At 36.5% G+C, this 22,572-nt stretch overlaps 1 protein-coding gene and 1 long non-coding RNA gene across 3 annotated transcripts; one reads left to right on the forward strand and one right to left on the reverse strand.

Annotated features, from left to right (window-relative positions):
- Window positions 1-256: 256 nt before the first annotated feature.
- Window positions 257-2,842, reverse strand: LOC103833624 (transmembrane protein 120 homolog). 2 transcript variants are annotated; one of them, XM_009109699.3, is made up of 10 exons: window positions 2,365-2,837; window positions 2,203-2,281; window positions 2,042-2,136; window positions 1,857-1,961; window positions 1,710-1,789; window positions 1,464-1,554; window positions 1,289-1,396; window positions 1,122-1,208; window positions 822-890; window positions 257-613 (listed from the first exon to the last, which is right to left on the reverse strand). In XM_009109699.3, exons 1-10 carry the CDS (start codon window positions 2,560-2,562, stop codon window positions 482-484), a joined length of 1,044 nt encoding a protein of 347 aa, XP_009107947.1. In that variant the 5' UTR covers window positions 2,563-2,837; the 3' UTR covers window positions 257-481. The 2 variants fall into 2 exon arrangements, with proteins under 2 accessions (XP_009107947.1, XP_033133850.1); XM_033277959.1 differs by having other exon boundaries at window positions 300-613; window positions 822-895; window positions 2,365-2,842.
- An 11,477-nt stretch (window positions 2,843-14,319) lies between these two features.
- On the forward strand, window positions 14,320-18,595 carry LOC103833635. The gene is made up of 2 exons (XR_626241.3): window positions 14,320-14,489; window positions 14,599-18,595. It is a non-coding gene; the product is annotated as an uncharacterized LOC103833635 (long non-coding RNA).
- The last annotated feature ends 3,977 nt before the right edge of the window (window positions 18,596-22,572 follow it).

The following is a 22,572-nucleotide window of genomic DNA, read 5'->3' on the forward strand; positions in this document are numbered from 1 at the left end:
ATCGAGATGCTCTGATACCAATGAAACAGTGTGAAGGTGTGTGAGAGATAGATCCAGACTAGGAGTTAACCGATAAGCAGAGAGTTTTAGAGGTTTATGAGATGAAATATTTCTGATTGATTATTCTTCTGCCATTGCAGGGATTACATATAGTAAAAGACAAAGGTATCTTAACGGTCTAAAACACGTGACCGGTACTGACTGGAAAGCAAAAGCATAAAGCAAGAAATGAGATAAGCATAAAGAAGGATATTCCTTTGCGATAAGGTTGTCATGGGTGACTCATCCTATGACACAAATGTTATGTTAATGTTATACAAAACTCAATCCAATCCAATCCATTAACAAAGAAAGGGCTTTTTTCAGAATCTTAGGTCACGTGTGCCCCAAGTATACAAAAATTTATAAGTAAAATAAATAATGGGGAGAAAGATCCAAAGTTGGACACTATGAAGCTGTAGTTAAATATAAGTTTGATAGTTTAATCGAGCTCAGCTCTGCTTTTACTTCGCTTAATCTTAGCCTTGAACCTTGACTTCACCATCAACGTTTCTACCGTGTTTATGAAGTTTCCAATTGCCATCACAACCAGAAGTATGCCACAAATCAATACCTGTCAAAGGATTCACATTGTCATGAGAAAACCATTGTGATAAAACACTTCCACGAGTATTCCTAAGATTATGTACTTGATTGGAACTGAGAAATAAACCCAGCTCAATATATTTTAAATTATTGACATTCAACTATTCTAATGTTTTCTTTGTCACGCTGACCAGTGGGGATAATGCACAAAAGCTGCGAAAAGAGAGTCTAAATACCTGCCATTCGCCGACTACCCCAGTTAGTGCTGTCCTGAGCAACTGCAGTCCAACATATGCTTCAAAGCCCTAAGCTTGCCAAAGTATAGCACATATATATTACAAACAATACCATAAACGACCTTACAGATCTAGTATTTATCTGAAGTTTCTTTTGGAGTGTCTTGAGTGAGAAAAGGTCGTCCATTGTTTAGACCATGGAAGCCATGAATACGAATAATAGCTAGAAGCATCTAATCACACAAGCTTTTGCATAATCTTTTGTGAAATTTATTGCGGTAAGATGAGTAAAATTGTTACCTGTAGAGTGAACAAAATAGGACACAACAGCAATAATTGCCCGTCTACTCCAGCCGTTTCTCCCCATACAACGTCCATCCTCTTAGCCTGAAAGTGACCAACAATGACTTTTATACAGCTATGGATATGATTTAGACCAGAGAAAAAAATGTAAATAGTTATGGTACCTTTCCTAGTGCAATGCGAGTGTATAATCTTTGGCGCTGATATCTGTTTTGCAGAAGCATCGCAACGCCTTGCATCATAGCCCACTGGAGGAAAAGACGGACTCCTTTCTGAAAGGCATTTAGATTCAGAATGGTCCATACCATTTTACTATGCAGATATGAAAATGACCATAACCTGCTTCTGAACGCAATTTGGTTGACCTTTGATCTCCCATGTGAGACTGACAAGGGCCATAGCCATGGCACAGTAATGATGATAAAGCCACCTGCAAGCACATCAGCCCAGAGGTATAAAAGTCATAGCTACCTCTTCAATCACACAACAATAACCATTCCAAAATGAGAAATGAAACTAAGATAAAATTGAAAGTTGGAACGCTGACATAGCAAAGACAAGTAAGAAGGGATGGGATTAGAGTACCAAGAACGGATATCGCTCCCATTGGCTCTCAAAATGTTCTCACGCATAGCCAAACCAGCATAAAGGAACAGAAGCCAAGCCTGATGAAAAGAAAAGGGAGTTCATAAAAGCAACTCAAAATCCAACGGTAGAATGAATGAATATAACCTGGTAGAGCTGAACAGGGAAAGCAGGCAGACATCCCTCCCAGACATAAGATCTCAGGGTCAAAAGTATTGCAGGGAAAACAAGGAAAAGAAGAGCTGTTCTATCCTGTTTCAAAACAGAAACATCTCAGATTACTACACTGAAGACATAATAATAATATCAATGGGGGGTGGGGAAATACTAACTCTGTAGCTGTTGTATTCTTCTTTGACTTTAAGCTGTATATCTTTCCTTGAGGCTCGAACATTGAGTGGCCCTAAGAACATCCTCACAAAGCGTCCTATACACAAGGATGGGGGGGGGTCAAAATCAAAACTTAATCAGGGATTGGATTCAATAAAGAAACCTTGAGGTTTGGAGGGGAGAAAAGAGCAAGTGTCTCCATCTGCAAGCATGCATCTTGCCCGTTGCAGATCCTCCTCTAGCTGCACCCAAACCGAAAGCCAAAGATGGAATCTTTATTTATAAGAAAGATTCGAAAAACAAGAGAGAGAGATCAAAAGAATGCCTTGTCGAGAAGCTTGGGATCATGATGTTTGTCGGAGAGGAGGGTGGAGTGTAGGCGGGTGATTGAAGCGTCAACGAGGGAGGATCTCTTGCGGAGGGAGAGCTCTTCGTGGGAAGAAGAAGAGACGAAGGAGGTCGCAGAGTCGTTAAGCTCCTTAACCTGCTCCACGATCCGTCTCACTTCTTCTTCAACCTCCATGGCGTCGATTCCGAAGCACACGAAGACAAAAAGGAATGAGATGGAGAAGAAAGAAAAAGGAGGTTGGGGTTTGTTTCGGTGTTTCTTAAATTAAATTCACAGAAGGTCTCTTTTATTCGTAATAAATTCGGATCTAATCGCACGCTTCTTTCCATTTCCTCTTTCTAAACTTTGATTACTAAGAAAATAATAATGAATAAAAAACATGCTATTACTATTTCATGTCGGCATGACGATGGCATCGTATCTTATCTTAGAGAATGCATAGATTTTCAATTTTCAGTTAATGGTTATGTGTGTATCAATCAAAGATATTAAAAGCGAACATCCAATTGTTGACACACAAAAAATGAAGCGAACATCTAATTTATACATTTATTAATATTTTTTTTCAACGCCAGATAATTATATTATTACAATTATTAAAATATCTAAAACAATCTAAACTTTGATATGATGATCCAATCTCATGCACGCTCTTAGAAGACTAGCTATTTATTGTTCTTATCAATCTCCATTACCACTTGGAGAAAGCTCCCATGCTTATGCAGGATAACTCTTTTACATTCCATAACACCCATGCATAGAGATAGCAATTTGCTAACCTGGGCTACGGACTTGACCCGTAAAGAATTTCTGCGGGGTAGATTTGAGCCGGCAATTTGTAGGCTCACAAAGAAGGAGACCTAGCGAGTAAGTGTCCTGCAATATTAGGCTTTCGGTAGGATGGGCTTCCCTTAGACCTGCGGGACAAGTAAAGAATTCACTTGGACCCGCATGATAATGATGCAAACCTGTTTTATCAAATTTATATTGTAGTTGCATCCATTGATTGGCATCACCTTGAGCTTTCGCAGTTATTACATCGTTTAGGAAAATGTTTTTTTAAATATCAATTTGTTCATATTATCAAAATTAACCTAGAAATCTATGGTAATAATGTAACATCCATTTTCACATTAAAGAGGAGAATTAGATCATAGTTAGTGAATGACCTAGAGAAACGAGGCACACTTATCAAGGTTTCATGATGGTTCCTTGGGACTCCATCATCGTCCATTTGCCTCCTATTTAAGCGGGTCTTCTCCTCTTTCTTGGAACTTCAAGTGCCTTGAAGAACCGTTACTCACTTTCTGCCAGATCTTTGTCTTACTGGCGAGATCCCCTGTAATAACCCTCACGAGGAGATATAATTTTGGTCAAGAAAATTCTTTAAGATCAGTTTGAAGATTGATCGATCAGAATTTAAATAAAAATCGACACGGTGAATTAATCTCGACGGGGTTGTCTTTTGGTCGAAAAACCATCTCTTGATGGTTCTGGTCGAGTGTTAATTATTATCGTTGATTTTTATTCATGCTGGGTGAGTTTATTCAGAGCAGGACGAGATTCGAATGATGAAAAATATTTAGTCGAAACAGTCCGGATAATATCGACAAAACTCTTAAAATTATTTCTGAACAATCACATGCTTTGCACCTTCTAGCCTACTTGCTTCCTCAGTAATTAGGTCACATGACCTACACCTACTTGCTTGCCTGCTTGCTCATTAGAAGTCACATGCTGGTCACAAGCTACTTGCTTCAGCTGCTTGTAGCTTTCTTCATGGGAAGGAAAAGTTCAGCTGCTTGTGCTGCTTGGTGTGCTGAAGCATGTCACCAGCTGTCTAACCTCATCTTTGTCTTTTGTGGGAGCAAACCCTCATCTGAAGCAACTCCTTATGATATAAAATACCCTCTTCTCTCCTCTGGACGTTCATAACCTGCAAGAAAAACCAGAGAAAAATTCAGAGAGAAAGAGAGAAAGAAGAGATAAAAATCTGTGAGAAAAGATTCATGAAAAATTCAGAAAAATATTCAGAGAAGAGGAGTGAGCATGGACAACTCTTTCTCACCATCCTGTGACTTTAATCAGTGAGTTTTGGAGTGTTTAAGAGCTGAAGATTTGGTGTCCTGAAGTTGAGAATCACCTATGTTCTTCAGCCTTTGATTTTGATCGGTAAGATGGTTGTGGATCAGTTTCTGTGAGAAGTTTTGTTGGTTTGCCTACACTGGAGATAAATTCTGAATAAATCCAACCATGTATTCTTGTGGTGTTGATCAGGTTAATTCGTGGTTAGCTTGAAGAGAGACAACCAGTCAAGTTTAATTAGTTGAGTAAAACCGGTAAGCTTCAGCTTCTTGATTCAGCCATGTTTTGATGAGAACCAATTGATGTATGTTGGTTAACCTGTCAGGATCAGTTGTCTAAGGTCTTGTTCTCTTCAGTCTTGGTTGGTTTATGATTTAATCAGTCTCATAGAACCAGTAGACGAACTGTTAAGAATTATGGGAATTAAACAGAACTGATTTGATCTTGTTTAGAACTGAATTGAGCTGAGTATGTTCTGATCTGATCTGAGCGGAGCTGTCTATGGTCTGAAATTTTCTTGAACTGATGTCGTCTGAGTATAACCGAGTTAAGCTGTTGGGAACTGATTAGAACCGGAGTTAGCTGAGCATGAACTAAGCTGATATGAACCGAGTTAAATTGTTAAAGCTTGAATCGAGCTGAACATGGTATCAATCTGTCTTGAACCGAACTGATATGAGAAACTGAACTGAAATGTTATGAACTGAGTTGAGTTTCTTCTTGAACCAGACTACTGAACCTTATGTTCCAACTGTTATGTTTTGAATTCAGATGGCCAAGGAGAGTATTCGGATCAGCCGGATCCTTGTGATGGTTCTGAACCGAGAGTGATCCAAAAGTGAAGTGTGATTAGCTTGAGCTCGAGTCTAGTCTTCCTTAACCAATCTCATGGATTTAAAGGTGAGTCTAGATAGATGATGAATGAATTATGAATGAGTATGCATGATTGCATATTGAATATGGTTGATTAATTAAGAATTAATCATGAATTAATTAAGGAATAATCATTGATTAATTAAGGATTAATCATGGATTAATTAAGGAGTAATTATGGTTTGATTGATTAAGTATTATTCCTTAATCTATATTTATATATGAAGTATTTATCTAGTTTAAATACTTAAGAATAAGCAAGAATAATTCTTTGAGGTTATCCCGAGCCTTAGTACTTGTTCTCAAGTACTAATCTATAAGTATTCTATTAATAAGTGTGAATCATGTGAAGTCTTATTGTATACTCACTCTCCCGAAAGTCCCGCATTGCCGTGAATTGGTCCTGCGATATGGATCAAGGTCATGAAGACACGATGATGGGGTCGCACCCTGGAGGCCGTGTAACTGCATGCAGCGTTGGATGTTCTATCTTGGAATATCTGATGGAGATGATGGTTATATTTATTCCCCGTTAAGCTCGGTTAGCCTTGGTGGTTTTCCGGGTTTAGCATATATATATATATTAAGAGTATGAGTGATTGGCGGGTATCGTGGAGGTGATGTTTAAGATAGATTCACATGGATGGATTGAGAGGCCTTATATTAATTATGGAATATAATTCCACTGCATTCAAATGGTGTTGATTGCTCGGGATACTATTGATATGTGTTTGGGTGTGGGATTAGACTCACTGAGTAAACTAGTTACTCATGACTCATTTGATATGCAGGTAACCAGTAGGTGGGAGACCTTTACTCTAGGACGGGAAGGAACGGCATTAGCCAGCGGTAGTTTTATTATCCTTGCAAAGTCATTTTGATATATCTTATGAATAAGATTTGTAGACCGAAAACCTCGAGGTTAATTTATAACAAATTTTGTAAGATGATTTTGAATGATATATAAATAATGTTTTTTTTTTAAAAGTACGGGTTCCATATGATATTAGTCCTTGTCCGGACGAACTAACTATCAGATATTGCTTTCTCAGGTTGAAAAGCCTAGAGTGGTATCCGATAGGAGCGTTGGTGTTCTTTGATTGTTGGTCTAAGGCGATCGGAAGTATTCTGAGAACCTCAGATCGACCATCGAGGAACATCGACCGTGTCATTTCCGGTCATCTATGATCGGGGGTGTCACAAAGGTGGTATCAGAGCATGGTTATACGATGCTAGAATGGGACTTGTTTCAAATGTTTTTCGAGTCAAAATGAGTCGCAAGGATAACTAGGATATGCTGGCTTGTTCCTTCATTTTAGGATAGATAGTCATGGGTAGTTACCTAACAGTGATATTTCATAGTAGAAGCACCGAGACAAGCTTGAATGGATGGAGCGTACTTACCGAGGTTATTATCATCATGATCAAGTTTGCTACCCTCATGGTGGGGTTCACTACCTTCCTGCTAGAAGTCAATAACCTCATGCCTTCCTGCCGTTTTTCTGAGTTTTAGTGGGGATGCTAATACTTTAGAGAGATTTATGGGATATAATTGATACATCGAATACATCTCCGGACTCGTGTGTTATCGATGTCAAGGTGGGTGTTGTTTGTGATCCGGTTCAGAGCGATTCGAACTACACTTGATCACATAGATGCACTTATTATTCCGGTTTCTCAAGTCTAACCAGCTCATGCTAAGACGTACAAGCACCACAGCCATACAAGCATGATTTCTTAAGCATTTGTTTCAAGCTTAGCGTTGGAGGAAGAGATGGTTTGACTGTATTACAAGATGATGGAAGCACCAGAAGCATTCTGTTTGCAACGGAATATCATGAAGCTTATGATGCAAAGAAGAAGAAGTTGGGACCATAAGATACTGAAGAAGGACTAAACCGTTAGAAGTATACTTTGGCTTGAGGCAGATTTGGGATCCAACACTCAGAGCAGAATATTCACGTGGCCGTTGTTCAGAGAATTACAAGAAGGATTTGGCAGCAAGCTATTTGGAGATGAACGCTATGAGTTGTTGGTCGAGAGTCAAGAGTTACTTCAGAGAGTTGAGTTCGAGTTGGACAGATTTCATGAGTTCAGGAAGTAGTATTTTCTACACAAGCATCGAGATACGTGGTCGAGTGAATTGGATTCATCGATTATGGTTTGGAGAATAAGCAAAAGATCATACGAAAAATCTTTGGGAACTTAGCCAAGAATTTTGGAGTAGATAAAAGACCATGGAGTTTCAAAGCTTCGAGGAGATGTTAGAGTATGACGTGAATGTTAAAGAAGCTATTATTGCTGAAGAGGTTAACCAAGTCATGCAGACCGTTTATTTTCCAACCGCTGCAGATCAAAGGTCAGTTTCAAGAAGTGAGTTAAGTAAGTCGTTGGGGATGATTTTGGGTGTACATTTCATCAGATCAAGATCGAGGACCTTGAGCCGTTATGGTTGTGACTAGCAAAGACAAATGGTCGTGATTGTCAAAGTTTGGGAAATCCTGGAACGTTTGCATCATTCGCGCTTTGGTGGTTCTTGTGAAGAGTTAGGAATTTAGGTTACCCTTCCTCATGAAGTTACCCGATCTACGTTACCTATACCTAAGATAACACTTGTTGAACTAGTCCGATTTTCCTTACCGTTAGTCCACATCCAAGTGTTAGGCTATTTGGGTAGAGCCTACACTTTATAGTTGCCTGGACCGTCAAAACCTCTGAAAAAGTCTAATCACAGGTTTGCTTCTTATCCCATTGCGTGTTGTGTGCATTTTAAAAATTTATGAATGATTAAATAAATAAATGAAGGAGTGATCAAGGTGTCGTATGAGACCTTGCCTATGGACGGAATTTTCCGCCCATATTGTGTTTGATGCGGGAACAACACATAGATGTAGTTCTCGGGTAGTGTCATTGTTTTAGGAAGGATTCACTTTAGTGAATTCAAGTACACTGTTCTTATTCGTGGAAGTACTGGCTGCCATTTAGAGTTATGGTATGCCTTCGTATCCCATCCCCATTCCTTAGTACTTCCATTAGAGCGGTTTGTTTCTATCTAGAGTGAGATTGGCTATCTAGTTATCGAGCTCAATTAGGATGTTGTTGAGGAAGGAAGTCTTTGAGAGAAGACCAGTTACCGTTGGCCTGCAATGGTATTCTAGTAAGTGTTGGAGCCTCGCTCATATCAGTCTGGAGAGTTGGGAACCTTTTGGGAAATGGTGAAGTGGCGTATTCCATTATCATCATAATTGGGCGGAGAGAAAATAACAAGAAGCAGAGTATCGAGGACAGTTAGATAACTAGGGAACATGAAGCTATGTTTAAGAAAGTGGAAAATTTGTTGACATCCAAAAGTAACCCATCAAGTATTCTGGTTGAACCTTGATTCCCTGCAATTGCCTAGGCATCTATCCAAGTGGTTCTAGCCCAATTCAAGTAGCAGTCAGAAGATTTGTTTGGAGAAAGGTTTTGTTCGACTTAGTTATTTTTTTGTGGAGTGTACCCATGTCAGTGGTAAAGAAGAAGAACCAGATTTTGCGGTTATGTTCGAGTATAAAATCAAGGACGTGACCATCAGGGTCAAGTATCAAGTTCTAGAATTGAAGAATGGTTAAGATCGGTTGCAAGGCGTAGTTTTATTCCAAAGACGTTTGATGGACGCTTCACGTTGTAGTAAATATTTCTGCACGGAAATTGGAAGTTAGATCCCTTAGTCAGTAAATGGAACAAGGAGTTGTTGCATATTTACAAAAGATCGCTACTACTACATAATGGTCGTACTCAATTTCAGTTATCGAGATTCGAAGTTCTGTGGATTGGCCGGTTACCATCAGAAGTTTGTTCAAGAGTTAGAAACAATATCCACCAATGAGTTGATCGACTGAGAATGGTGTTACCTTGGAATGGAGTAAAAGTATTGATGAAGTATGAAATTAGTTAGAGGAAGTATCTACGTCTATGCATATCTTAGACTTACATGAGCCTAACCAGCCATATACTACTACATGGATGTATTATGTGTTGGTCTAGGTGAATGCTAATGCAAGACGATATGGTAATCATTTATGCATCAAGGGAGCTAAGGAAGCATAAGGAAAACTATTTGATGCACAAGTTGGGGTTGATGGCAGTTCTGTTGCACATCAAATTTAGTGATCATTTCAATATGGGGAAAGGATGCAAGTTTTCACTAATCAAAGAAGCCTAAGGAAGATTGAAGAGTGCAAGGAAAAAGGTATAACCATAAGGCATATGGGGATGCTCAAGTTGTTAAGAGATCAGAAGATATATTAACAGAGAAAGTGTGAAGTCATCATACAAGAGTACTTCGTTGGTAAATCAAGTTTGGTATAGGCGGACTTGTTGATTCCTCAGTTACTAAACAGAAGAAGGAAATCAGAAAGTAATAGAACAAGACTTGGATATGCGAAATTTCAGTGAGATTGAGTCGTTCAGAAGTTTTTGAAGAGTATCTCAGATAGATAAGAAGGGTATGGAATACTGTAAGGGAAATCATTTCTGGAATAAGTGTGTTTGTGTGTATTTGAGAGTGGCACCCTTGGTCTGAATCATGTTAGCGTGATTGATCGTGCATGTTCTTGTTTGATTGTTGCACGGTTAATCAAGTTAACATTGACCAGACTGGAGATGTTACTTTCACGTATGGCACATCACCTCACGTTCCAAATTTCATGTTGCTGTTATGGGAGAAAGCCAGATAAAAAAAGGTTGAGAAGTGATAGTCTATAGATACAAGATTGTTAGAAAAAGTATGCAGACCGCAGTTGACAAGAGTTGTGCAGAGTAAAGAATTTGGTTATCTTGAAAGTGGCTGCTCATAAAAGAAAGGATCGGTTGGGAGAATCAAGGGATCAACCATGAGTTGTTTTGATATGGGCAGATTAAGATAAGGTCAGAGCTAATATCCAGAACTCCTTTCAGAGACTGTTCAGTAAAGAGTGTACAGTTACGTTTTCAGAATTCGGGGACGAATTTTTTTGAGGGGGGAAGAATGTAATAACCCTCACGAGGAGATATAATTTTGGTCAAGAAAATTCTTTAAGATCAGTTTGAAGATTGATCGATCAGAATTTAAATAAAAATCGACACGGTGAATTAATCTCGACGGGGTTGTCTTTTGGTCGAAAAACCATCTCTTGATGGTTCTGGTCGAGTGTTAATTATTATCGTTGATTTTTATTCATGCTGGGTGAGTTTATTCAGAGCAGGACGAGATTCGAATGATGAAAAATATTTAGTCGAAACAGTCCGGAAAATATCGACAAAACTCTTAAAATTATTTCTGAACAGTCACATGCTTTGCACCTTCTAGCCTACTTGCTTCCTCAGTAATTAGGTCACATGACCTACACCTACTTGCTTGCCTGCTTGCTCATTAGAAGTCACATGCTGGTCACAAGCTACTTGCTTCAGCTGCTTGTAGCTTTCTTCATGGGAAGGAAAAGTTCAGCTGCTTGTGCTGCTTGGTGTGCTGAAGCATGTCACCAGCTGTCTAACCTCATCTTTGTCTTTTGTGGGAGCAAACCCTCATCTGAAGCAACTCCTTATGATATAAAATACCCTCTTCTCTCCTCTGGACGTTCATAACCTGCAAGAAAAACCAGAGAAAAATTCAGAGAGAAAGAGAGAAAGAAGAGATAAAAATCTGTGAGAAAAGATTCATGAAAAATTCAGAAAAATATTCAGAGAAGAGGAGTGAGCATGGACAACTCTTTCTCACCATCCTGTGACTTTAATCAGTGAGTTTTGGAGTGTTTAAGAGCTGAAGATTTGGTGTCCTGAAGTTGAGAATCACCTATGTTCTTCAGCCTTTGATTTTGATCGGTAAGATGGTTGTGGATCAGTTTCTGTGAGAAGTTTTGTTGGTTTGCCTACACTGGAGATAAATTCTGAATAAATCCAACCATGTATTCTTGTGGTGTTGATCAGGTTAATTCGTGGTTAGCTTGAAGAGAGACAACCAGTCAAGTTTAATTAGTTGAGTAAAACCGGTAAGCTTCAGCTTCTTGATTCAGCCATGTTTTGATGAGAACCAATTGATGTATGTTGGTTAACCTGTCAGGATCAGTTGTCTAAGGTCTTGTTCTCTTCAGTCTTGGTTGGTTTATGATTTAATCAGTCTCATAGAACCAGTAGACGAACTGTTAAGAATTATGGAAATTAAACAGAACTGATTTGATCTTGTTTAGAACTGAATTGAGCTGAGTATGTTCTGATCTGATCTGAGCGGAGCTGTCTATGGTCTGAAATTTTCTTGAACTGATGTCGTCTGAGTATAACCGAGTTAAGCTGTTGGGAACTGATTAGAACCGGAGTTAGCTGAGCATGAACTAAGCTGATATGAACCGAGTTAAATTGTTAAAGCTTGAACCGAGCTGAACATGGTATCAATCTGTCTTGAACCGAACTGATATGAGAAAACTGAACTGAAATGTTATGAACTGAGTTGAGTTTCTTCTTGAACCAGACTACTGAACCTTATGTTCCAACTGTTATGTTTTGAATTCAGATGGCCAAGGAGAGTATTCGGATCAGCCGGATCCTTGTGATGGTTCTGAACCGAGAGTGATCCAAAAGTGAAGTGTGATTAGCTTGAGCTCGAGTCTAGTCTTCCTTAACCAATCTCATGGATTTAAAGGTGAGTCTAGATAGATGATGAATGAATTATTAATGAGTATGCATGATTGCATATTGAATATGGTTGATTAATTAAGAATTAATCATGAATTAATTAAGGAATAATCATTGATTAATTAAGGATTAATCATGGATTAATTAAGGAGTAATTATGGTTTGATTGATTAAGTATTATTCCTTAATCTATATTTATATATGAAGTATTTATCTAGTTTAAATACTTAAGAATAAGCAAGAATAATTCTTTGAGGTTATCCCGAGCCTTAGTACTTGTTCTCAAGTACTAATCTATAAGTATTCTATTAATAAGTGTGAATCATGTGAAGTCTTATTGTATACTCACTCTCCCGAAAGTCCCGCATTGCCGTGAATTGGTCCTGCGATATGGATCAAGGTCATGAAGACACGATGATGGGGTCGCACCCTGGAGGCCGTGTAACTGCATGCAGCGTTGGATGTTCTATCTTGGAATATCTGATGGAGATGATGGTTATATTTATTCCCCGTTAAGCTCGGTTAGCCTTGGTGGTTTTCCGGGTTTAGCATATATATATATATATTAAGAGTATGAGTGATTGGCGGGTATCGTGGAGGTGATGTTTAAGATAGATTCACATGGATGGATTGAGAGGCCTTATATTAATTATGGAATATAATTTCACTGCATTCAAATGGTGTCGATTGCTCGGGATACTATTGATATGTGTTTGGGTGTGGGATTAGACTCACTGAGTAAACTAGTTACTCATGACTCATTTGATATGCAGGTAACCAGTAGGTGGGAGACCTTTACTCTAGGACGGGAAGGAACGGCATTAGCCATCGGTAGTTTTATTATCCTTGCAAAGTCATTTTGATATATCTTATGAATAAGATTTGTAGACCGAAAACTTCGAGGTTAATTTATAACAAATTTTGTAAGATGATTTTGAATGATATATAAATAATGTTTTTTTTTTAAAAGTACGGGTTCCATATGATATTAGTCCTTGTCCGGAGGAACTAACTATCAGGTATTGCTTTCTCAGGTTGAAAAGCCTAGAGTGGTATCCGATAGGAGCGTTGGTGTTCTTTGATTGTTGGTCTAAGGCGATCGGAAGTATTCTGAGAACCTCAGATCGACCATCGAGGAACATCGACCGTGTCATTTCCGGTCATCTATGATCGGGGGTGTCACATCCCCTCTCCCTAGTCTAGATTCTACATGGTTGATGAGTTCTTGATGACCGCAACTCCTTTCTCTGTGGTAAATGGAGTTGGCGATCGAGCGTCCGTCCCGTTCGGTCGCTACGTAGCGACCGAGCTCTTCCGAAACGTCGATACGACACCAGTCCATGCATTCTCGTCTATCCTTCGATGCTATCTCCCGAAGACCATAGTGAACTCAGTTCATGTTTTCCGCCATTCTAAATCATCGATCAAACTTTGCGGTAAAAACCGCGGAATGTCTGTTCTTTATCGAAAGAAGTCGCAATAAACGTTTCGAGTCGGAATACGGCCCAAAGGGACCTAAGACACGACTCGAGACCCATCTTACGATTTCTTAACCAAAAGCCCGTAAACCGTAGGACGGTTTACGCTTGGTTCGCAAGGGAAGATAAATGTTAAGTTTCCGCGGATAAATACAGAATTTTGAAGATAATTACGAAGATCAGAAAAAATAGAATATCTCTATTTTATGCTATGACGGCTTTAGGGCAGAAGAGTAAAAACGTAAACCGACCTTGGAGCGAGTATATAAGGAGTCCTAGGCGAGAGGCATGGAGAGGACAACTTTTTAGACTCGGAATTCTCTGCACTTAGAAACTTTAGGCTTTATTCTCGACAAGTTCAGTTTCTATGACTGACACTCAATTACTAGATGAACTCGCCCAGGCAGCTCGATCTCTTGTCCAGCTCTATCAATTGAACTACGTTCGGCTTGATCCTCGGAAGGGGTACGTACGTAGGCAGCCTTCAACAAGGTTCAGTCCCAAATCAATCAAAAACTTTTTATGTATCTATTTCGTCTTTTGTTATCGAGCTGCAACTCAACTAGGTTTGAGCTATTAGGTTGCTAGAACTAAGAAACTCGCTGACAGCCTTTGCGGCCAAAGCTTTTATGATCTCTTGCAATGATCGCAACGCTCTTACGCGGACTCGAAATAAGATCTACTGTTTTCTCTAAACTTGTTTGTTATATTTTCATGATTTCCGCATATATTTGGTCACTTGTCGTTGGCTCTCGCAAAGATCCGGGACCTCTGGGAAAGTAGGGTTTTCCTAGTTTCCCAATTTAAACGGAAATCGACAGTGCGAATTTCGGTTCCCACAAGCGCCACCAGATCTATCAAGTGTGCTAGCATCTTCTGTTTATCGCCATGTTCTGACTTTTCACCAAATCTCCTCCATTTCTTGGAGCCTCACGATCCGAGACCCGGCATATCAACCCTTCCCTCCTCAATTCATGTCTTCTTCTCTAAATTCGCTACTGGTCTCCCATCCCCCTAGTATGCTGGATTTCGTCTCTACTGTGTTTATATTTCTCTCTGATAAATATTTGTGGTGCAAACCTAGTGTATGTCACACTACTTATGCGGTATGTTTCCTGATCATTAGCTCTGGCGACCTGCTAGTGGAGTTCTGAAGCCACTTTGCCATCCAATCGTAACACTCCCAATTTCCTCATTCCCTCCTGACGATCTCAACTATGCCGGTGATGTTAACAATATAAGTAGGCCAAAAGGTTAATATAGTGGGTTTTGCCATTAGTTCTGCCCATAAATTTGTAGGCCAGCAAATTTCATGTAAAAAATGCTCAATCTTGGCGTCAGTCCCTACATCATTATTGGTGTTTCTGGGGCACTTGACCCAGTTTTTTTTGGGCGTTGGGTATGCTAATTTTAGCAAGTTTCTCTTATTAGGAGAAATCATTACACAACCCTTTAAACTTGTCCTTGTTGGATAAATTTAGTCAAATTTCCTCTCGGTAGACTCAAGAGGTATGCTTCTCCACTTCCTCTTTTTCAAAAGAGAAATATTTCACCAAAATTCTTCTTTGAAAGAGGTGACCTCTTTCATTATTCAGTCTAAATTATTTGTTTCTTAACGGCTTGTTATCTTAGGTGAAGGTCCACTTGAGGTCAGTAGATGCAATGATTCTCATTGAGGTGAGAATCGAAGTTGTAGATGGTGTTGTGACATCACAGGTTATAGTGATCTGTTATTTGAAAAACTTGAAGTGTGGTTTAAGTATTTTATAGATTTGATCGCCGGTGACAACTTTAAAATCTTGCATGGAATTTTATCAAATTTCCATAAGTTTGTGTCTATATCCTTGTTTATAGTTGATTTATTTGTCTGGGATTTAGTCTTTATGCTTACACATCGTGTTTTGTACGATTGTTTACCATTCTTGTAGTTGTTTAAATCTATTATTGAAGATTTTGTGTACAAAAAGGTTACTGAATAACCATAAAATGAGTAAAATTAAAGTAATAAGTTAGTGGGATAGACCAAGATACTGATAGATGAGTTGGATCAATGTAGATTTCGACGGAAATCTGAATAGTAAATTTGTTTTACTAATCCATACATCAATAAATAATCGTGATTTCTATTTTATCATGTAACAAATAGTTAACAGTTTAGTTTAATGTTAAATTGGTAGAACTATCAATATTTCATTAGCAAAATTAATTTTCTTAAGTATATTTTTGATGTAAAACGAAAAATACAATAAATTTGAAAATAAATTATACTGGATAATCATTTGATTTTCATGATGCTTTTAGCTTTCATGTAATTGTAATAGTAGGTCTTTCAAAAGTTCTGTTTGTTTTTTTGTTGAACATCTAGTGTGTGAGAAAAAATTTATGTTCCTAAATGTATTCAAAATCTTAACTCAAAAAATGTGGAAACGATGTACTCTCACATGGTTTTTGTTTTGGTCAACGTGAATATGTATTAAAATCAGAATGTAGACATATGAAGGCCTCGCATGACATTCAACTACAAGGCAATAAATTCTTGAACAACATATATTTACATAGGTCATATACCAAACACTTTGACCGCAAAGAACACCAACAACTAAAAACCAAGACCAAGACCAAGAGAATGGTCATATACCAAAAACCCTAATCGTAAAGACCACCAACGACTAAAGATCAAAACCAAGAAAATGGTCATATACCAAAACCCATACTGAAAACAACCAAATCCAACAACAGAATCACAAAGATTACATATAATCAAAAATCACAATCGTTAACTAGAAAGAGGCCATATATTTCTCACCGACAAACGGTTCGTGCAGCCAAACTAGGTGACCAGCTGCAACATAAGATTGCATGAAAGCCTCACATCTCACACTTTGTGCAATGCGAAAAACACCTATGTTTGCCAAAGGTCTCTCCACCACAAACTTCATCTCCTGCTTCTGAGGCAAAAGATGTCTTAAAGTTTTGTTCTTCCACCAATGGCGTTTGCTGGGTCGGTTTATTGCTTCCACCAGAGCTACATCTAAAAAATATAAAACCACCTTACTCATTCTATGCGCTTGCTTACTTTCAACATCCCAATGAAGAACTTTTAGTTTAGACATGTCCTCATTCCAAACCAGAGAGAAAGGTACTCTACTATGTATTAGAAAAAAACCTATCATTTCTTAAAATCTTAGCCACACCCACTTTGTTTTTCTTCTTCATCCCAATGAAACTGATTTTGCATTTTACCCATTCTTTGGGAGGGAAATTCTAACCTCTCTTCCTTTCTTTTTCTACCTTCCTATGTTCTTCCTACATATTCAACTCACAAGTTTGAGCAAAAAAATCATTATCTGCTTCCTCTGAGTTTTTTTTAGACTGTGAGCGGACTCAAAACAGACACACTTTCAAAAATAAATGTGTTCTTATCTTTCCAAATATTCCAAAGAATCCAAAGCGCTATTTGTTTTTGAGCCAAGCAATATCTTGATAGTTTTCATTTCTCAACATTGCATTGATATTAGAGAAAATAGAAAACTCAACAAAACCATTTACTTGTAGAGGAATTTAAAATGAGCCCACACTTGTCTTGCAAAATGACACTTGAAGAGTACATAGTTTATTGTTTATATATCTGCACCACAAATTGGGCATATCTCCTCTGATTTCATACCTTAGTTTTTTGAAGAAATCTTCCACGGGCAATGCATACAAACCTTCTAATCTTCAGCTCTGTTTTTAGCTTCCACACCTGTTCTTTTAATTAGTTAAGTGATGGTAAGGCTTCAGCTTTTGTTTGTATATCTCATTTGTCTCTTTGAGTTGCTAGCATATAAATTTGTTGGATTTTCATGATCTAAGCAACATCACCTGGTAAAACAAATCAACTCCTTAATCTTCTCCATGATCATGTTTCCACGTCAATAATATCAGTCACCATCAAATTGACATCAAAGTTATAGTTCTTCCTCCAAGGAGGTCTTCTAACCCTTTCATCGTCTTCCATCTAAAGATCAATCCATAGTTTCAAAGATGAATTATTCCCAATTCCAGGTTGAATCCCCTCCTTCATTAACTCTCTTCCATTCAAAACACTCCTACATGCAAATGCTGGTATTTCACCTATTATAGCTTGCAAGAAATCACCTTCAGGAAAATAGCAACTCTTCACAAGTCTAACAAAGAGAGAGTCAGGATGGTAAGGATTCTTCAAGCTTGCTTTGCTAGCACATGGTTGAAAAGCTCCAAATCTCTAAACCCCAAGCCTCCAAGATGTTTAGGTAGACATAATAACCCAATTCATTTTGGGAGACTGATATGAGGAGTTCCACTTAAATCGGGTAATTTATGAAGTTTAATTTTGGCATGTGTTTCTCGAAAACTTAAAGCAGAAAATTACATATATAGGCATTGCAAGTGCCACTGACTTGATCATAATTTCTTTCCTTTAAGATAGGACATTTGCAAACCAACCACATATCCTTCATTATTTTTTATGTACTTCAAAAGCTCCACATATGACCCACCGAGACATTCTCGTATTCGGTAAGTACTTGCTCCTCTTTCAGCATAGATACCAAAGATACCTTTGGTTTTTCTTTTAATCACTGAGTCAACTTTCTCACCATAAGTGATGAAAGATTTAAGCACATTAATGGTTTGACCAGGGAGATTTCCATATTCTTTTAAAATATTTCATAGGTACTTTGATTTTCACATAGGAAGAGACTGCCGCCAGCAAAGAGAAAGTTGGAAACCAAGTGCCCTTAGTCACCAAACCTGATTCATGTGATCTTTTCTTCATATTCAACTTTAGACATCAAGTGAAGCAATCCTTCTGTACAAATAATGAAAAAAAAGGGTGATGTGGGTCACCATGTCTCAATCCTTAGTGAGATACAATCATTCCATGCGGTCGATCATTAATCAAAACTGAATAAGTGAATGGAGACTGGAGACACACAGCTCATTACACTGTCAACCCATTTGACATCAAAACTAATTGTTAGTATCATCGATCTTAAATACGTCATAAGAGTATCATTAGTGGTGTAATCTCTCTCTTTAGTATCTAGTGAATTTAATATCTGTATTATTTTGGTATGTATTTAAATTTAAATAAAAATAAAAAGCGACTTATTTTTTGACAAGTAGCACTAAAGTCGCATGCATCGATTCTTCAAGAAAAGAAGTCTTACATTTATTCACTCTCTTTCTACCTTTTTCAATTATTTAATCTATATTTTTGCAGAGATCTGATGGTAGAAACCTACCACTGCTCGTGCTTTAACAATCTTCAGGCATTTTTTCTCACTTTGTATTGGTGACATAATATGAGTAACACATTCTTAAAATTAGTTTCTTCTTAGAAATGAAACAAATGAAAGAGCTGATAGCTTAGTAACAGGACTAGAAACTAAGAAAACTATGTTATCACTTAAATATAATGTTTTTTTACATTAAATTTTGTTATTTTGTTCAGCTTTATGAATCATACTAGATGATTTTTCCGTGCTCATGTATAAATAATTATAAAGTAAATACATTATAATATTTTATTTAATCTTAACTAAATATGTAATTTATATTATAATTAATATGTATGATTTATTTTAAATAATAGTATGTTATTTTAATTATACATGTGATTTTGGATATATAATATCTCTTTTGTTTGGTTGTTATTTGGATATATTGGATAATATATTTTTCAAGTCAACTATAACATTTTTGTTATATGAATTAAAATTTTGATTACTTTACTATTTGCATTTAATTTGATTATTGTACTAGATTGTAAATGTATTTCGTAAGATTATAATAATCTAATATAAGTTTTTTGAGAATAAAAAAATAAAAATAAACTGAAGTGTTGATCGATTTAAAGTTACATAAATGAATATACCAACGATATTCTTTTGAAACCTCATGCACACACACACACACACACATATATATATATATATTATAGCAAATAAATTAATGGAAGTAGTTGGTTAATATCTCTATAATGTTATTTGATAATTTCATATTTATTTATGGGCTTATTTGCCAGATAAAAAAAAAGAGTAATTAGATTTTTGTAAGAGGTTAGAGAGAGATATGAAGAGAAATAAGGAGAAAGAGGGTGCTTTTGGTTAGATAGTGTGTTTGTGTTTTTTTTAATGGTTATATGGTGCAAAATTTCCTTTATTTATTGATATGTTGAGTCGTTCTATAATTTATATGTATAGAAAATATTACTATAGATAACAACATATTATTCTTAGTTTAACTTTTTATTTTAGATAAATAATTGGATTGGTCCAACTAATACTTTTGTGGGTATATAGTGTATCTTATTATATAAAGTTTGGTTCTTCAAAATTGCTAATTAACATGATCGCGACACATTGCAATTATATATTTCAAATTATGATATGTGTTAATCTATCTCATAATTGAAAATATATATACTAAGATATTAACAAAACAAATTTTTTAAAAAAAATAATTATAAAAATTATTTAAAAGTAATTTTCCTTTTTTAAGATCCTTTTTTTTTTTTTTTTTTTGACAGCAAGAAATTTACAGACTCATGTTGACTCTGTAAACCATATTGGTAACTCTGCATCCATGTGAACGACAAAGGACAGTTGCTTGCGTGCATTTTTTAAGATCCTAATCAAAATATAATTGCCAAAGATTATTTGATAATATTGTGACATGTGTTTTTATGTATAACACAAAATATATAAATAATTTAATAGAATCTTTTATATTAAAAATAAAACAGCTGTATAAAAATATTAAAAGAAAAACTAATTATCAAATAATTAGTTTCCCTTTTAAAAGTCTAAATAAAATAAAAATGTAAAAATAATCTTATTTTTCTTATAATTAACTAACTTACTTTTTAATAATTTTGTGTTAAAAAATATAAACTAAAATTAACTTCAAATATTTCACCTGATATGATTGTGACATGTGTCATCTAAAAAAATTAAATTGAGTCAACAAAAACTGTCATTATGCGAAAATAACTTATTCTTTTTCTAAAATCCTAAATAAAAGAGATTTCTAAAAAAATATTTTATAATCTTAACCAATTAAGACTTCTTTTTTTTTTACTTCCTGACCAGAGAGAATTGTAAAATTTTATTTAATAGTAATTTTTACTTAAAAATTAATGATAAACATGATAGTAATAATTATTTAATTAACAATAAAAATTGTAAAAATATTAGTGATATTGAAAAAACGAATTTTGAAAATGGAAACTTAAAAAAAAATATTAAATGAAAATAATTATTCGATAAAAAATTTATTTTTCTAATTCCTAGAAAAAAATATAATTGTAAAAGATTATAGGATATTAATTTCCTTTTCTAAAATCCTAAAAACTGTAAAAGAATATTTGATAGTTGTTTTTGTTTTTTATAAAAAAATCCTAAGCAAAAGAAATCTGTATCATATTTTTAAGTCCTAACCAAAAGAGAATTGTAAAATTTTATTTGATAATATTGTAAGAGAGTATTTGCTGATGAACATGATACTATAAATTATTTAATTAACAAAAAAAAGTGTAAAATTAGTATTAATATGAATTGTAAGAATAGTAATTTTTAAACTTATATATTAATAACTAAAAATAATTTAAAAGGGAGATTAATAGTAATTTCGGAGACTCAGTCGGCTTTCGTGGCATGGAGATTAATATCGGATAATATTCTTCTCGCTCAGGAAATGTTTCATGGTTTAAGGACTAACAATGCATATCAGAATAAGTTCATGGCTATAAAAACAGATATGAGTAAGGCTTATGATAGAGTGGAATAAAGTTTTATTCAAGCTTTACTCCTTAAGATGGGATTTGACCCTATGTGGACCCAACTAATGATGGAATGCATATCTTCGGTTTAATATCGAATTCTTTTGAATGGTCACCCGCGAGGGCACATTACTCCACAGAGAGAATTGCGCCAGGGAGATCCTCTTTCTCCATATTTATTTATCATGTGCACGGAAGCTTTAATAGCAAATATTAAAAAAGCTGAAAAGGAAAAACAACTCACATGAATGAAGGTTGCAAGGGCTTGCCCGGCGGTATCTCACTTGTTATTTGCGGATGATAATCAATTATTTTTGTAAGGCCGAAAAGGAGGAATGCCAGACCATACTCAGGATTCTAAAAGAGTATGAGGCAGTGTCGGGGCAATTGATAAACTTCCAGAAATCTTCGAACAAATTTGGGCATAGGATTGAGGAAACCAATCGACAAGAGTTCAGAAATATTTTAGGGATCCAAAATATAGGAGGTATGGAAACATATTTGGGGTTACCAAAGAGCTTGGGTGGCTCGAAAACACAAGTGTTTGGGTTTGTTCAGGATCGTTTGAGTAACAGAGTAAATGGATGGACTTTCAAATTCTTTACGAAAGGAGGCAAGGAGGTGATCATCAAGACAGTGGCCACAGCTCTACCTAATCATGTTATTTCATGCTACTGTCTCCCTAAGACAGTAATGAAGAAACTAACAAGTGAGACGGCACAATTCTGGTGGAGCTCGGGAGGAAACACAAGAGGGCTTCATTAGAAATCATGGGATAAGGTATGTCACTCTAAAGAAGAGGGAGGATTGGGTTTCAAGGATCTCACGGATTTTAACACAACAATGTTGGAAAAACAATTGTGGCGTCCGATTGAGAAGGCTCATACTTTATTTTCACGAGTGTTCAAAGGTCGATATTTCTGGAATGTATCACCTCTGGAACCGATCCGTTCGTATTCACCGTCTTATGGATGGTGCAGTATCGTATCTGCTAGATCTCTGGTTAGCAAAAGACTAATCAAAAATGTGGGATCAGGATCATCTATCTCAGTATGGAACGATCCTTGGCTCCCAACCACACACCCGAGACCAGCAAACAACAATCAACTTACTAGTAACCTTAACCCGGACCTTACTGTGGATTTTTTTATTAATCCTACTTCACGGACATGGAATACTCAAGCTCCGATCCATGGTTGACGCACATGATGCGAAGATTATAGAGAGTATACCATTGAGTCAGACTCACATGGTTGACAGAGATGGATGGAATTTCACTAATAATGGCAGGTATAC

The sequence above is a fragment of the Brassica rapa genome, chromosome A08, assembly GCF_000309985.2.
Source record: "Brassica rapa cultivar Chiifu-401-42 chromosome A08, CAAS_Brap_v3.01, whole genome shotgun sequence".
NCBI lineage: Eukaryota > Viridiplantae > Streptophyta > Magnoliopsida > Brassicales > Brassicaceae > Brassica > Brassica rapa.

Bases quoted from the DNA above. Each gene is read 5' to 3' on its own strand.
- LOC103833624 (XM_009109699.3), bottom strand. From the start codon at position 2,562: ATGGAGGTTGAAGAAGAAGTGAGACGGATCGTGGAGCAGGTTAAGGAG. The intron at 2,137-2,202 runs GTTTCTTTATTG...CCTTGTGTATAG, and splicing joins TCTCCCCTCCAAACCTCAAG to GACGCTTTGTGAGGATGTTC. The intron at 1,209-1,288 runs GTACCATAACTA...GGTCACTTTCAG, and splicing joins CTCGCATTGCACTAGGAAAG to GCTAAGAGGATGGACGTTGT.